At 36.0% G+C, this 17346-nt stretch overlaps 2 protein-coding genes across 3 annotated transcripts; both read right to left on the bottom strand.

Annotated features, from left to right (window-relative positions):
- Positions 1-2397: 2397 nt before the first annotated feature.
- On the bottom strand, positions 2398-9452 carry LOC21393693 (delta-1-pyrroline-5-carboxylate synthase). Its single transcript, XM_024173484.1, has 20 exons — positions 9139-9452; positions 8687-8758; positions 8490-8593; positions 8253-8355; positions 7902-8063; positions 7544-7821; positions 7015-7165; positions 6737-6901; positions 6502-6579; positions 6152-6241; positions 5693-5779; positions 5505-5591; positions 5322-5418; positions 5129-5232; positions 4884-4959; positions 4062-4212; positions 3864-3932; positions 3646-3712; positions 3488-3558; positions 2398-3265 (listed from the first exon to the last, which is right to left on the bottom strand). The coding sequence occupies exons 1-20, from the start codon at positions 9196-9198 to the stop codon at positions 3184-3186; spliced, it is 2154 nt and encodes a 717-aa protein (XP_024029252.1). The 5' UTR covers positions 9199-9452; the 3' UTR covers positions 2398-3183.
- A 2081-nt stretch (positions 9453-11533) lies between these two features.
- LOC21393692 (protein YIPF1 homolog) lies at positions 11534-15379 on the bottom strand. Of its 2 annotated transcripts, none has more exons than XM_010110090.2 (6): positions 15151-15379; positions 14297-14342; positions 14116-14199; positions 13277-13442; positions 12502-12775; positions 11534-12103 (listed from the first exon to the last, which is right to left on the bottom strand). In XM_010110090.2, the coding sequence occupies exons 1-6, from the start codon at positions 15202-15204 to the stop codon at positions 11912-11914; spliced, it is 816 nt and encodes a 271-aa protein (XP_010108392.1). In that variant the 5' UTR covers positions 15205-15379; the 3' UTR covers positions 11534-11911. The 2 variants fall into 2 exon arrangements, with proteins under 2 accessions (XP_010108392.1, XP_024029239.1); XM_024173471.1 differs by having other exon boundaries at positions 13277-13439.
- Between the last annotated feature and the right edge of the window lie 1967 nt (positions 15380-17346).

Genomic DNA, 17346 nt, shown 5'->3' with positions numbered 1-17346 from the left:
GTGTCTTCCAGCCGCCAACTCCGCCGGACGACGCCACACTCGCCGGCCAAAGTTTCGAAAAACACCCAAACTTCCGATCGGGATATCTTCGCCGTCCGGTGTCCGATTGAGGTGATTCCGGTCCCAATAGACTCAGAGCGAAGAGACGAAGAACACCGTACCAGCAACACGGTTTGATTCTGACCGGAGCACCGCCGCCCGTGGTGGTCAGATTTCTCACCGCTGCCCTCATACCTCCCTCCTCCGGCTGCCGTGAACGACACCGCCCAGCTCATTAGCTTCAGAGGGAGCCGACGAGTCGTTCTGGGCCACAAGCCGTGGTCACCGCCGTTGGCTTGCCAGAAAATGAACCGCCGCCGCCGTGAGAAAAATGGGAGGATGGTTCCGGTGATCTAGCCGTTGGATCATCGTGATCTTGGTGTCAAAATACTCAGAATCTCACGGGTAATGAAAGCCATCAATTAATTTTGAAGATCCGTGGCTGAAAAACAAAGATTCAAGACTCGAAATTCGGCCAAAATTGAGGATCTCGATCCGAGTTGTTAGAGGCCGAATTTGGTAAAATTGACATCGCCATTGGATTCAGAACTATTGATTTTAAGGGGGTAAGACCCAAGTCCGCCGCGGGATTCTTCACTGGGAAGCTCCGCCGCCGTACCGCCGCCGCCGGTGGCCGGATTCCGGAGAAGCTTCGTTTCTCAGCTTCTCGACTTCCGATTGACGATCCGTTTTGAGGTAGGGGTCCTATTACTTAACTTTTGTGGAATTTTATTTAATTTAATTTATTTTGTTAAATTTGAGAAGATTGAAATTGTATACCAAACTTATTTATTACTGTTGACACGATAGTGAGATAGTGTGCTAACAGTAGGTGTGGCCGTTCACCATCCCTGGGTGTGAACCCGAAAAGGTAAAAGAGGGGAGAGGTGATGACGCTCTCCGGGGTTGAGAATCCCTAAGGTTACTGTACAGTGGTTGCGTCTTGGTGAGGGCTCAGAACGACAGTTCACCCTTGCCCGTGGTTCGAGAACTGATCTGGTAGGGACGCCGAGATAGAGCTCCTTGCTATCAGTGCCTCTGAATCACTGCGCCCTTCGGGGGTTTTTTTCGTCACGAGCGTACGGATTAGGTTATCTCACTGATACTGATCATCTGACTCATTATACATAAAACATAAAAACTACTAACCATGCAGGTTTAATTGGAAAACTATATAAAACTAAAGGTGAGTAATAGTCATCCTACTGAGCATTTCATGCTCACCCCCTTTCTCTTCCTATCCCCAGGTGGTGTGCAGTGTAATCTTTCAGACGAAGAGTAGACGTCTCACAGTGTGCACGTGTTGGAGACCTATCCCTTCTTTTGGTCTTCTTTTTTTATGTAAGATTCTGACTGGGTTGTTTTCAACATGGATGTGACTGATGATAGTTGTATTATTTTAGTATTTTACTCGGTGCTACATTGTACTGTGGATTTCTGATTTAATTTTCTTTGTCGAGTTGTGATTTTAATCATGAGTTTTTCGTTAAAAGTCCCATGCACACTTGCCGTTTATATTTCAGGAGTTATATTTTATTTTCATTTTCGTTTATCCATCGTATTTTATTCTTATTACGTAACCCCCACCTAGGGGTGTTACAGATCTTTACCCGCTATGGATACTTTATCTATCTTAAAAAATATATATATAAAAAATAAGTTCATTAATCTTTTTTTTCTCATTTCAATAATTTAGTTCTTTATCTTCTCTTATATTTTTATTTTTATATTTTGTAGGCTCAAAATGATGTCTTCAACAATCTCATGATCTTAGGATCTGTTTTTTTTTTTTCTTCCAGGCAATTAAATAAATCATAAGTGTTGTTTCTCTTACATCACTTGGTGATTTATTCAAACTTGCTCTTTAAATAGAAAAAATACATTATTTGGTTGAATTTCTTTCCACTTCTTTTGAGTCTCTCTCTACTCAAATAAATAAATAAATCAATCAATTTAAGAATTATCCGGCTTGACAAGAAGGTCAAGGATCAAATCGTTTCAAATACCGATAATCATGTGCCAACAACTAAAAATCCAAATAAAAAATAGAAAACGTTTTCTTGGAAGTGGAAGAAGAATTAGCCAAGAAACATCTGCTAAGAATAACATAAGATCAAAATCTTAAGGAATGTTTGTTTCTTGTATTCATCCCTGATTCTGAATTATAATTCATAATTTTTTATAATATTTTCTTCTCACAAAAAATACATGTAAAACAAGAATAATTCTGAATCATGATTCTGAATTCATAAACCAACGTCCACTTAATAATGAAAAAATAGAGGCAAGAACCTGAATTTAAAGTGCATTTGGAGCAAAGATCCGTAACATGATTCAAATCATAATTCGTGACTCGCTACAATATTTTCTCTCATAAAAAATACACGTAAACCAAAACTAATTCTGAATCCATGAACCAGCTTAAAGATAACAAGTTTAATTCCTCCCGGTTTCCACTCCAAGGTCAACAAAAAGCACATCAAAACGTTTAAATCATAGAATGCTCAAGCAGACTACGCAAAGGTGGATACATGTATAGTGTTAGGGCGCTCAGCCAATTGAAGGCCACTATTATTTATGGAGAGAGAATGTATTTTTGCTCAGAAACGCCAATTACGCAAGTAAATCCCAAAAAGATGTTTTTTTTTTTTTTTTTTTAAGGAAAAAAGTACGTAAAGTTGATGTTTTATGTTTAAATAGGAGCTAATGTAAATTGGCTATCCGCAATTTGGTGACACGAGCAAATAGACACTATCAATCAATTGAAATGGTAATTTAGACCTCGTTCGCTTTACGGATTCGAGTTTTCAATTTAAGCTAAGATGTGATATTTTCTGAGAGCTTTTAACTATAGAAACTTAAAACTGAAAACTAAAATTGGTGAAATGAACGAGGTGTTAATTTATCTCACTAGCCATTTTGTCCCAAAGCAACGGAGATGAAATATAAAATTAGTCTAGCAAGACAATACACTAAATATAATGCAGCAACGCGCAAGGGCAAACGATCTTTTTCCATCCATAACCTCCCCCATCCATTGAAGGCCCAAGGAACAAGGGATAGGGTTCTGACCTTTCCCTGGCACCGCGGGGGCAGAGGCGGCAACGAAGGCTGTAGTGGATGTTTGTGACTCTATCCATAGGCTTAGGACTCAATAGGGAGATCCTTGTGGGTGTAGACGACCCCTTTATCACCGTCAACTACTTGCCCACTTCCTTTGAGGATCCTGCAATTGCAACATGGCAGCAGTAGTTACTTCCAGAGAAAAAATGTTGAACCCTTCATATACATTCGAAAAAAATGTGATTTGGTAGTATCATGAATCTATATCACTGAGATCATAAGTTTTTGTATTCCACACTCAGTGCTCCCTCTGGATGCTAACTACTGTTCAAGAAATTGACAAGATCAGTAAGAAAAGTGCAAACAAGGAATCTGCAATCAATACCATCTTGTTGTTAGCAATCCTTCCACTCCTACAGGACCACGAGCATGAATTCGACTTGTGCTTATTCCAACCTGTAATGCAATCAAATATAATCAAATATAAGATATGCAAATTAGGATACTAACTTTTATGGCAAGTGTAGCACATTAGTATTATACCTCTGCACCTAGTCCAAATCGAGCGCCATCACAAAATCTTGTGCTTGCATTATGGAAAACAGCAGCACTGCCATTGCATAAAACAAGTCACATCCCATTAGTACGGTAGCACACCATCTTAAATAGCTAATAGCACTTGAGAAAACATAAATCACAATTAGAGGCAATTGATCAAGCTGACATTGTATGTTCTAGAATTTGAGGTTAAGTATTATCACCTGTCAACTTGACGTAGAAAAACTTCCACAACTTCTTGGTCTTCTGCTATGATGCAATCAGTATGTGCACTGTTTAAAGCAGGACAAATCAGAAAAATATATCTCTGTATAATATCTAGAAATCCACATGATTACATTTGGGGAGTGGGAATGATGACAGAAAGACATGGCTTTATCAAAGTAAAAGTGCAGACTTGCCTTCCGTGTTTATGAATGTGATCAATGGCTGCATATACATCATCCACGAACTCAATAGTGCAAGCCAGTGAGCTGTACTCATGATGAAATGAACGTGCCTCTGGAATATTCAGTTCAGAACTTGCTCTAGGTCCACCATATAAAGTAACACCTGAAAAAAATAAATATAGACCCAGCAAGCTGTGCCTTTAGATCATCTCAATGCTGTGTTTCAGTGAGGAATTTTTCTAAATTGTTAGTTAAAAGATGGAGCTCAGCTTTATAGTAAAGCATATATTTATTCTCTTGCATGGCAATGCTGGAAAAATAATTACTAAGCAATAAATACGAAACTACTGAGATAATTTAAATTAGAAGGAATATGGTGGAAACTATCTAGCTAGGCATCTATGCGTATTAAGAAGAATCGGTTTGTTCCAATAGCAAAATGAAAGTTTCAGAAAACTATAAAATCAAAGAGTAATATAATTCTCTTTATCCTAATGAAACATAAATTTTAACTTGGAAAACTGTACTGACATGTAGCTAAGAGTTCATAGCCTGTCTGGACCTTTCTCCAGACAGACTGAGACATGACAATATTTGTAAACCAACAAGTTGATTCATTAGTGTTCAACTCAATGAACATCAAAAGCGTACCAATGGACTCAAGAGCAGAGTAAACAGGTGAGGTTGGCTGATGATACAGTAATTAATAGTTTCGAAAGGAACTTAATATGCTATAAAGAACCACCAGAAAGAAGGAGGGAGTTCAAGTAGAAGGAAAGGAAGTGAAATCGATAAACTCATAGATTAAGAAAGCAATTTTCAAAGAAGCTGTACCTTCAGTGCGAAGGTCAACAATGAGCTCATTAAGAGCACTTGTATGCATTAAATCCTTGTGAACAAGGAGTGTTTCCTGAGAACAGCATACAGAAAAGTAAGGAAAGAGACAAACCATGAATAAGCAAGGCATAAAGACAAAGGTAATCAAAACTTGTGCTTGCAAATAAAAATGGTTGGAGAATGTCATCTGAAAGAAGATTATCACACAAAGGATTGCACACATGACACAACAAATAGGTTACCATGGCATTGCAAGCTGCTGGATAATCCAGTTTTACGTCAAAAACAATTTGCTTTGCCACGTCCATCTTAGCAGACTTATCAAGGTAGACATGGCAGATTCCATCTGAAGAAAAAATGCAGTTTCTTGCTTAAATATCCAGAAACACGTTCTATCCAGAAAAGAAAAGCACCTGATAAGTTCAGTTATCTAACCAGCATGCCCCAGGACAGGAATCTTGGTAGAACTTTTTATTTGAGAAACCAACTTATTGCTGCCTCTTGGGATCACTAAATCTATCACATCATCAAGCTAGAATATAATATAAATAGTCAGTAACAATTATCATCTCAGAGTCAATAGATAAAGGCATTGGTAACACTCTGAGCTCTATACACCTTAAGTAGATCAGGAATCTCTTCTCTTGTAGTCACAAGTCCAATTAGTTTTCCTCCAACAGTTTCTGGGATGGCTTCAGTGATAACCTACAAAATTTTGTAGAAGAGAGAGTTAAAGAAATGATGGAAAAGAACCACCACAGCAGCTTATACATTCTGTAGTAATTAACTGGATATAAGAAACAAACCTTGTGCAGAATTGCATTTGATCGTTTGGCTTCCTTTCCACCTTTCAGAAGAAGCCCATTGCCACTACGGATTGCTAGTGAAGCTATCTGCTCAAACATAAAGAAAACCATGTACTGATGTTCAGCAACTCTTATTTATAATGAAATTATAAGAAACTTGGGTATTATCCAGATTATAAAGCTCCAACAGATCCCACTGGTAACTTCCTTGTAACTTAAATATGATACAATTGTGAACCCTTCTATTTCAATACCAAGGCCGATAAAGTTTCATATCAGCTGACAGAGGAACATTGAAAGTTGATCACAGGCACAACAAAGTCTAGGCTACACGTCCAAACTAGTTTCATACTAAACGTGCAGCTTCAAGAGAGGGAGGGAGGGAGAGAGAGAGAGAGAGAGAGGAGTGAAAACAAAAAGGAAAAACAAAAAGTGGTGGGTCCTGAATGTAATTATTACCTGTACTAGTGCATCAGGCCGAGACTCAAAAACAATCAGGAGGACGCCCAACGGACTTGATGTTTTCTCTAATATAAGTCCATCTGCAATCTATAAAGTATAGTAATCATAAGAAACATCAAATATCAATAATCAAAAGAACAAGAAACTAAAAATCCAATTTAGTCAAACTGTAGACAATCTTTTGGTGTTTTCCATTTTAGAAACCTAGCCTTTTCAAACCTGCATCAAGTGTGACAAATTTTAGAGCAAATGGTCTGACTTGACATAACATTCCTACTTAATCAAAACTTTAGTCTGGTAGTATGAATATGAAAGTGAAGTAATTTTCTTATACTCTGTTTAATTACCTCAGTTCTCTTCAAAAGACAACCAATTGGATCTTCCATGTTTGCAAGAACTCGGATAGAGTTGGCAAGGCTTTTAATCTGTCAAATGAAAAATATAAACCAAGTTGATCAAGAAATCACTTCCAGGCAAGAAATGACAGAGACTTGGAAGGAACTTAATGTAGTAAAGAAGAGAAAATAAATAAATAAATAAAATTATACTAACACTCTATGAACTGATTAGTAGTGCCCATACCTTTCCAGGCTTCAGAGCCAGTCGAGCAACCAAGGGTTTCTCATATCCTGCTAGCTGTGCTGCAGCAACATCAGCTTCATTTTCAGCACTGATCAGCTTTTCATTTGCCTCTAAGGCATCAGCTACGTCAAGCAAAATTTTTTTCCTGTCTTGTGAAGATAAGGCCTATGGTACAATATGTCAGCAAGTAAATTATACTGCTGAACGGACTCCATATGTGCTACGAAGTTTTGGAGGCAAACAGTGACTAAAGCACTAGAAGAAAGGCAAAAGGCTACCTGAAGTCGTCTTGAGCTCTCCCTTGCAGCAACTGCCATTTGGCGCGCATCAACTTCGTTAACCGGGGCCAATAAGTGTGCATCTTGGTGAAAGAGGGTACCAATTCGCTGTCCTTTAAGAACCTTAATAATGTTTTCTGGTGCATACCCACTTCAAAAGAAAACGAAAAAGAAAAAAGTTGCGCATCATACACATTTGTTTCAAATACCAACTACAGGTAGCTTAAAGTTTGCAGTTTATTAAGAAGGAATTAACATATAAACATTACGGGGCAGGAAAGAAAGAAGAAACAAAGGCCCACATCACACACTCTCAACAATTACTTTAATAATCAAAAAAGCAAAATGATAGCTTTTTGATTTAAATAACATGGATCTTACAGCTTAGCTTTCATTAAGTGCTTGATATTTCCAAAACTTGGGATTAAATCATCAAACTATGATAGTACCGTTAGTACGCCATAATAGTTTCATCACTTAAATGACACAGCTCAAATATGGTTCAGAAGCATGTAGCATAAAGCAATACCTGGTGATAACAACCGGTATTCCAGCATAAGCTGCATTGACAGCAGCTTTTACTTTGGCAGTCATACCTCCTCTTCCTACTCTAGATTTGTCTCCAAAAGTAATTTCACACTGATGCTTTTCCTTAATGTATGTGTGGATAAGCTTCGAATTTGGATCACTTGGAGGGCCACTATAGAGACCCTCTACATCGCTCAAGAGAACAAGAAGATCAGCCTTCAGTTCTAAAGCTAGAAGAGCCGACAAACTGTCATTATCCCAAAATATACCAGAAGAATCCTGCAAAGAGTGCTTATGAACAAAACTGTACAGTAAAAACTAAACTAGTCGAGAACTGAGAAATTGTAAAAGAAAGATACCTCGTATGGAGCTTTTCTAGTACTGACTGCATCATTTTCATTAAGTATAGGAACAACTTTAAGAGATAACAATGATGTCACAGTTTCACTCAGTTGTTTTCTAAATTCTTTATCCCTGAAATCATTGTCCGTTACAAGAAGCTGAGCCGACGTCACATCAAGCTGCGAAGTAGAAAACATAAATGAAAGTAAATTAGACGAATATGGGAACAACTAAACAGACATGCACGTTAAGACTCTCACCAAACAAAACATGCTAGTAAGAACTTGTATAGCTAGACCCAAAGTAAATATAAAAAAAAAATCAATTCTGAAAACAAATAAACTATAAAAGACCAAGACCATAACCACCTGAATAAACAATGTGTCGTAGAGAGCCATAAGACTGTTCTGTCCAACAGCCGCACATGCCTTCCCATCAATTTCAACTTGCGGTTTTTGGAGATCAGCAAAACTGGTAGAAAAATATTAACTATCAACTATTAAGAAAATAAATATCTTAAACACGTTTCGAAATCAGCATTGCTTTAGAATGCTAAGAAATCGACAACAATGTAAACCAAACATCAAAAGAACAAAGAGAAAAACCTGCTGTTAATCAATTTCCTATATCGGAGCCTTTGGCGACCAAGACCAACAGCGCCTGAGGTCACCAAAATAACCTCATATCCTAGAGAATTCAACTCCTTAATCTGCAAGAAATTTTAAATTTAACATCAGAATTACAGTTTTCCCAATTTAACATATAATGCGTGCTCAATTCGACATGTGCAACCGCGTAATACCTGCTCGCAAAGAGCACCTAGTCTTCCAAGCGCTAATCTTCCATCATTCCGAGTAACAACCGCAGTTCCAACCTCCACAAAGTAAAACACAACGTCAAAAATATTTTCCTTTTCATATCAATTTAATTAACATCAAAAAATTAACCGAAGAAATATGCGAAATTTTCTTCATCTCTTTACGCAGTTATCTCTGATAGAAGTCAACTGAGAGAGGAAAAAAAACATCTCGAATATTATCAAATAAGCTGTAATCTATTCATTCCCTTTACGATTTCACCAAGCAAATGAACATGTTTTCAGACGTTATAAACCAAATGCAAGCGAAAGCATTCGAAAAGAAAAGAACTTTTCTTCCTACTTATCGATTTTCGAACCAAAAGGAAATATTTTCCGGTTAAATTTCTCGGAAAATTGGGGATTTCGAGCATGAATCGAGAATGTGAGAGACATACCTTGATGATGAGGCGCTTAACGTCCTTGAGGAAAGCTCGAGAACGATCCATGTCGCTCATGGTCGCTGACTCGACGGCGACTCGTCGGCGGCGGCGAACTCGGACTGAGTCCAGAAACGAGGCGACTCGTGAAGTGTTTGTAGAAGTGTTGCAGTGTTGTTATCTGATACTGATAGATAGGGTTCTTTTGGATTCAGACGGGCTCTTTTTATTTATCAAACAAACGATAAATATCAGGTTGTGACTGCGTAAGACTCCGGAAGAGGTGGCGCCATACAGGGCGTTCTTGAATTGGCGATTTCTGGTTTCCAATCAAATGGCGCCGCGTAAGAATGAGGAAGGACTTTTTGGGGAATAGGTGGTGACGAGTCGATTTGACACAGGGATTGTTGGGGGAGCTTAGGTGGGGATTTTTGAAAAAATAAAATAAATGGAGCTGCGTACGACAACAACGCGACGGCGCATGAGTGGAGAACACGACAAATATATATATATATATATATTTTATAATTGAGAACACGACAAATATTAGTATACCATAATAATATATACTTTTCACTGAAACGACAATAGGACAAACTATACCATAGTATAATACGACGGAATGCTGCTGATGATGATAGATCCGTGTCATGCGGAAGAGGCAGAGTGGTGTCCCTTACCTGCACTGCATCTGTTATTATAATAAAAATTTTTAAAAATAGTCATATTTAATTTTTTTTCTACAGTAAAAAATTCTCATATAAAGTCACATCTTAACTCAAATTAAAAACTCGAATCAGTGAACTAAACAGAGCCAAAATGTGTGTTTGGAATCATTTTAGGGCCGTTTAGTTCGCTGATTCAAGTTTTTAATTCTAGTTGAGATGTGACGTTATGTGAGAACTTTTTACTGTAGTAAAAAAGTTAAATGTGACTGTTTCTGAAAGCTTTTTACTGTAGAAAAACTCGAGTTTTAAACTCGAATCGGCGAAATGAACGGTGCCTTTTAAAAACGATTTTTACATATTTCAAAAAAATAAAAAATAAAAATAAAAACGAAACGACGTTTATTTAGTAAATATTTTAAAAACGAAAATAAAAATAAAAACAATGAGAATAGTTTTTATGAATGAATTAGAAAACTTACTTATCAATTATATTATAATATATTAATTAATAAACACGATTTTATTTTTTTATTATACTCAAAATAATATGTAAAAAACCTACTAAACGCAATTTTAGAATCGGTCATAGAATAATTCTCAAAACAATCTCATTTTTACTTTTTATTAAAAATAAAATCATTTTGAAACAAATTCCAAACCCACTCATATCCTCTTAATTCTATTTCAATTGGATAGCTAATAGTATGAATTCAACATTTAGTATTATTATTATTGGTGCCTTCTAAACTTTGTCCCCCGCAACTTTTAAAACTCTCACATTGTCTTATAAACTTTAAATTATTTACACTTAATTTCTTCTGTCATAATATATGTTAAAAATAGATAATAAAAAAAGAATAATGCAATTATGTTGTCTTTTTATTTGAATTTCTATTAAAATCAATATGACAAAAACAATATAACTACTATTAACACCCTCTCTTTTCCATTTGATTTTAATAAAAAAAGTCTTACAAAATGACTTAAATGAGGTAAATTAAAATTTTAAGAGGCAAAGTGAAAGTTTTTAAAATTTAAGAGGTAAAATAAAATCACGTAAAATACGTCAATTTAACAAAATCAAGTAAAAATTGTCCTTTTTATACCCTACTAAAAATTTATTCGTGGAAAAATGGTTAAAAAATATTAATTTTTAGTAAGGCATGAAGAAAAACTTAACGTAGATACTTTTTAATTTTAAAAAAAATAATAAAAAAAAAAAAAACCTTCCACAATGTTTGTTACTTTATTTAATCTTATGCAATTATAATTTGATCTTAGCCTCTAAGGCTTAAAAAGCCTCTAAGGTTAATATCATATGATACTGATCTTACATATTTGATTTTGATATCAGATGTTTTACCCGCAAGCGCTTAGACAAAGAAGGTTGACTTGACTTGGATGTTGTTCAGTTAGAGGGAGGAAGCCATATAATAGTAGTTGTGGGTCTGAAGTTAAATACGTTTCCTCTCTGTTATTCTCAGTCATAAGGACTGAGCAAAGGTGTCTCCTGGGGAAGATTTCCGCATTCGACTTGGTCTAAAGGAAAATAAAAGTCAAGTATTCCAAACAAAAAAAAAAAGCCCAATTGCCCATTGTCTATGCCCTAAGAACCTTTTCTCGTTGCGTTTTGTATGCATATTTACTCAATTGGACATTCTTATTTCCTGAGACAGATTCATCCTGATTCTTCGTAACAAAAACGTGTGAGCTGCTGCTAGAATACGATAAGACGAAACTCGAAATAAACCAATGGGACGAAACACTGAAATCTTACAAGAAAAACGGTATATACACGACTGGATTCAAACAAGAAAACTTCCACACAAAAACATTCTCGCCTTCGTTAATCTTTTCTCAAAAGCTTTGGGCCACTGCAAAACTCCCTATTACAATGCAGTAATACTTGTCAGTCAGACATTAGTGTCTTTCTCCCGTTACATGTCTCAGGATCTTCATCGAGTTATAATGCAATCAAGTGAGTAATGCCAACATACAACAGACGTGTCTTCTGGAGAAAAATATCGTTCCGGTTGATTAATCAAATGCCCCACACAAATTCCTCTCGAGTAGATACTTAACTAACTTCTTCTATGTCCAAACATACTAAAACACAATCAACCTCATGGGAAGAACCAGACCTTGATGAAGACTGCCAGAGCGAATTGCAAGACAAATGCTGCCACCATTAGGATTGTAAGATCACCTCCCTCTATAGAAGACTTCAGATTCGAGGCAACAAAGCCGGCCGAGGCAGCACCAGTGGTGATTATGATTATCCACCGGAGGAACTCTACGGGGATTAGCAAGAGAAACTGAAAATAGTTCACAGCATAACGTGTTAGGTGATTTCAGAGGAGTAGGCTACAACTTCTGAAACAGTATAAAGCTATCTCTTGATTCTCTTCTGGTCATGATAAAAGCGAGCGTAAGACTAAGAGATGACCTCAATAATTGTTAGCATTTCATTTTTATTTTCCTTTTTAATGTTCTTAAACCAGTGTCCATTAATCATAAAGATGTCAAAAGATTATAATTAGGAAGAATTACACTGTTTCCAAAGAACAACAGGGCGTCTTATGTTCCACAAATGAAGGTCCAATTTGGGTTTTCATTTTTTGATCAACTAAATTCTAAAGATGAAAACATAATGGATAAACTAAAAAAGCGAAAATAAAAGAAGACAATTGCACAAGAGCAAGCAACTACTTACGGAGGCCGGCACAAAAATGAAGAGAGAGTATCCCCACATGCACCAAAACCGAACAAGACTAGGATTTGAACCCACATACTGAAGCAAGAAATAGAATGCCAATGGCACCACAGCTGCATAACCATAGATTGAACCCGCTGCCACATTCATATAGCTAACATTGAAGCTCCAAGAAGTACCCTTATCAGTGTGCTTCTGGATGAGGTACGTGGCACAATTTCCAAGTGAAGCAAGTACAAATACCAATGTAGTGGAGATCCAGATTAGCCCATATCTAAAATACAAAAAAGAATTTAGATCAAGAAGAGCAAACATTATATGCCCACGCAAGATCATTTCTGTACCACATTGTGATCTAATCACCAAATCCCTACTCATCATATTTTAAAAGCTCGAGTAACTAGTGATACTATCTTTCAACCAGCCAAGCAACTTTTACATTTGCTGTGATTAGCATGCTTTGCCCAGGATGAAGTTTTCCATTTCTGCATAATTGTATTGTACCGAAAGTGCAGGATTATAAGTTTATCATGGTGCATGTCGATAGATAGATATCTTATCTTTATACTATTGTGCTTTCATAATTGCCCATCTTTATACCCTCCTCAGAGATATGAATCCCTACATATCTTTGCAACCAAAGTTAGAACGTGGACATAGCTTCTCCCCACCCAAATTGTTTTCGTGCATATACCAAAGCATTGCAAAGTCTCAAATCATCCCTAATAACGAAAAATGAAAAGGACAAAAGATACGAATGAAAAACAGAACTAACAAGTCAGGATTAGCATCGATGTTGCTTAAAAAGTCTCCGCCAATGGGATATAAGGAACTAAGCAATCTGTTCAAGACGATGTCCGTATCCACGTTGAAATATTGAATGTATGATGAGATGCTAAATACTCCTTTCCAGTTGTTTGCTGGTTGTTGTTCAAATCCTTCTGTTTGGATGGACCCAAAAAAAAGGGGGGCATACAAACAGACATAAATAAAAAATTTAAAATAAAAAAAAAGTATTGCATATAGATGCATCGCAGTGTAAACAAGCTTCTTATCATAATAAATAAACAAAGCTCAAGCTGAAATTAGAAATGAGAGAATAAGATTTTCAACAAGTATAGTTCAATAAAAACATAAATGATAGTCATTAACCGGTGTGTCATAGAAAGATAACAAACTACAAGTCAAGGAGACAGCAAATAATTTCAATCAACAAATTTCTATGGATCCCTCCTTCAGGATAGAAACTCCAAAAGAGAGGGAAAGAAAGAAAGAAGGTTTATGGACATATTTATCAACCTAATCTCCAGTCTCCACTTTGAATTTCTATTTGACTAATCTTCAACTATCTCCATTAAATACAATTTGAACTATGTCCGAAATATAATATAAATAATAATGCGTCCTTCCATCGAACTGCACTTAAAGAGTACGAAAACAGAATATGGTCCGAACACTGATTACCCAAATCCACATGTATAACAGTAATAGCACATTACTAGTTTACTAAATCTTTAATCAGTAATTAATGGAAAAGAAAGCAAAAGAAGATAAGTGGACTAAGTAGTGAACATTGTCAAACAGAGAACATCTATTATTTATCTATCATGATACCAGTCGAACTTCCAAGAGTTTGATAGCCCCGTCCTCTGTCTCCTCCATTAGTGGGTGGGAATATTTGCATATTAGCACCTGGCGCTGCATAAAAGTACAGAAATTAATATTTAGGGAAAAACATACATAAATTATAGGCTGACCAACGTGAATAGGAGAGAAAATAGATTAAACTTCATACCCTCATAGCTTGTGGAGCTCTTTTCCTTTTCTTCATTGATAACAGCCTATTTAAATAAAAAGGTACAAAACATAATTAGTATTATATATATATATATATATATGTCACACATGGAAGAAGGCTGCAATAAAGCATAAAATAAGTTACTAAAAAAAGGTTCCCCCACAAGTAATAACCAGTCAATTACTTTCTTCAAAGAAGCTAATAGTTTTATGCCCAAAAAAAGTAAGTGATTAAATCCATTGTAAAAGGAAAGCTTAAAATGAGCTAACTTGCAGGAATGAATGATGAAAACGAATAAACGAATAAGCCACAAAAACAAGAGAATGAATTACGTAATGATAAAGACAAGACAGAGTAAAATTAACCTATAAATGTGCACTAAAATTTAACTTTTCTGGTGCGACAGAAGAAAATGAAAGGAATGACCATTATCAGCTCAAACAACAGCCAGGAGTAAAGAATCAACCAAAAAAAAAGTCAAACGAAAATCTAAACCTACAAGCAAAATGGAAAAAAAAAAAAAAAAAAAAAAAAAAAAAAAAAAAAAAAAAAAAAAAAAAGAAGAGAGACTTTCATTCCGTTAAAACTGCCCAAAGTAGAAATTATTTAAGAGATGAATTTTCTCGATCAACATTTCCTCGTTTTCTCCGGAAACAAGCAACAACGAGAATTCACAGAAGCTAATCAGTCTCGATCACTAAATGTTCCAGATCAATTGACAACCAAATCAAACAGGAATTTGATAAACGTGAAAATCACAAAGAACGGGAAAATTGAATCTATACATAGTCAATTTCGCGAGGAGAGCGCAATCATCGCAATTGTAAATAGCAATGGAGCAGAAAACGTACAGGAACTGAGCCGAGCAAATGGCTGGTGGGGAGGTTCTTGAAGGACTCGTCCATTGCAATCGGAAATTAAAGAGAGAGAAATGGAGAAAGAGTGAGTTTCGTAGCTCAGAAGGTCATCGATGCGATGAAAATGGCGGAGATTCGAGGTGTTTTTGGCTATGGGAGCTGATTCTGAGACGAACCCTAGACGACGTTGCTTTTTCGTAGTTAGGAAATAACACAGAAGACGAGAGAGAGACCGAATTAAAAGAACGGTTAAGGAGTGAAATCTTTTTCCACGCGCCAATTGAGAAGCGATTGCATTCACGCATTTGTTGATTCTTTCCCGAGTCTCCCGACGTGGTGTATGATAAGTTTGGGCCTTCGGGCACGGACTCGCGGATGAATTGACGGACCAAAAGGATAGGTAGGTGAATCTTTTGGGCTGAATTGCTACTTTATGGGCCAGGCTATGGCTTTGAGCAGAGGGTTATTTACGGGTGGTTTTGATAAGACATTGGTGGATGGCAATGGGACGGAGGGGGGCAGAGAGGATGATTTCTCATCCTCATCCTCACTACTTAAATTATTATATTCTTGGGGTATGTTTAGTTCGCTAATTTAAATTTTTAATTTGAGTTGAGATGTGACTTTATGTGAGAACTTTTTACTGTAGTAAAAAAGTTAGATGTGATTGTTTATGAGAGCTTTTTACTGTAACAAAACTCAAATTTTAAACTCGAATCAGCGAAATGAACGGGGCCCTCTCATCTCTGTTAAGAACGGGCAGGGTTAGAGGAGTCATTTTCATACATGTCTTATTTTTCATCATATAGAATTATGTATTTTAAAATTATAACAATTTATAATAAAAATAAATTTAGAGTAAAATCAAAGGTTCCATGATAAAAACTAAATTCTTAACATATTGTAAATTGAATATAAAAGTAATAACTAACATATAAGCGAAAAAAGTTTTAGAACATCAAAATATAAAAGTAAATTATACTTCCTTATTTATTCCTAATAGTTTCAATTTTTATTACATGGTTGCACATTAATATGGAGCACAAACGGGGTTGGGAGTGCTTCCTTGTTCCCACCCGGCCATGAATCGGGGACTAGAATTTATCCCACCCCTATCCCTGATAATTGTCCCCCATCTCTACTCTGAACGGGGCCGGCCCTATCTCTATAGGGAATATTATCATCCATACTGACATAACAAGTAATTCTCTCGTAAAGTTTATCCAATGCAAATAAATTGTTTGTATTTGCTTGAAATATGTGGGTGTCTATAAATTAAGCAACTAACGAAGGTAATTAAGGGTTCAGCTATATATGTAATTCTTCTATGATTAAACTGACTTTAAACTATGATCTTGAATCAAGCATGCAGGGTCACATGCCTCCATGATCGACCAGAATGGAGGCATTGAAGGGCCGAGAATTCAACAATTCTTTCTTGCGTCGGATAGCATTCATGAAAAGCCATACGTCGATTAGAGGCATGCAGATGAAATTATTTTGGAGATAGTTCCAATTTATTCTCCAATAATACCAAATTGAACGCTCATATACGAAATTAACTTGAAGTAATTGTGATAAAGAAGTTTGTAGCTTCACAGGAAGCTTGATTTCACTTTCTAGTTTCAAGGTATATACACGGCCTCGTTCACTTCGCGGATTCGAGTTTTCAATTTGAGCTGAGATATGACATTTTCTAAGAGTTTTTCACTGTAATAGAAAAAGTCAGATGTGACATTTTCTGAGAGCTTATACCTGTAAAAATCTAAAACTGAAAACTTGAATCGGTGAAATGAATGAGGTAAAAAGTTTTTCTACTTTCGCTAAAATACAAGGGATATATTTATAACAATCCCTTAGAATCCTAAAAGATTTAATTTTAAAAACTAGAAATTTGGGAATATTGTAATTATTGAGTTAAAATCAACACATTAATTAATAAACAACCAAACTGCTAAAAATTGGCAGAGGTTATATGTATTTGATGATGGTGTTAAATTTAGCATCAACTATATATATTCTAAATTTGACATTAACCACAATTATATTCTGGAATAATTTTGTCACCCAAAATACCAAATCTTGTGTTGGCAAAGGAATTTGATATTGAAATGAGACGGATGGTTTAACAAAATCATTCACAACCTTTAGAACTTGATTATTGTCTTCAAATATTGCTTGATGTCTTAG

The sequence above is a fragment of the Morus notabilis genome, unplaced genomic scaffold (genome assembly GCF_000414095.1).
Source record: "Morus notabilis unplaced genomic scaffold, ASM41409v2 Scaffold799, whole genome shotgun sequence".
In the NCBI taxonomy this organism is placed as follows: domain Eukaryota; kingdom Viridiplantae; phylum Streptophyta; class Magnoliopsida; order Rosales; family Moraceae; genus Morus; species Morus notabilis.
This window is presented reverse-complemented; position numbering and strand designations above follow the sequence as displayed.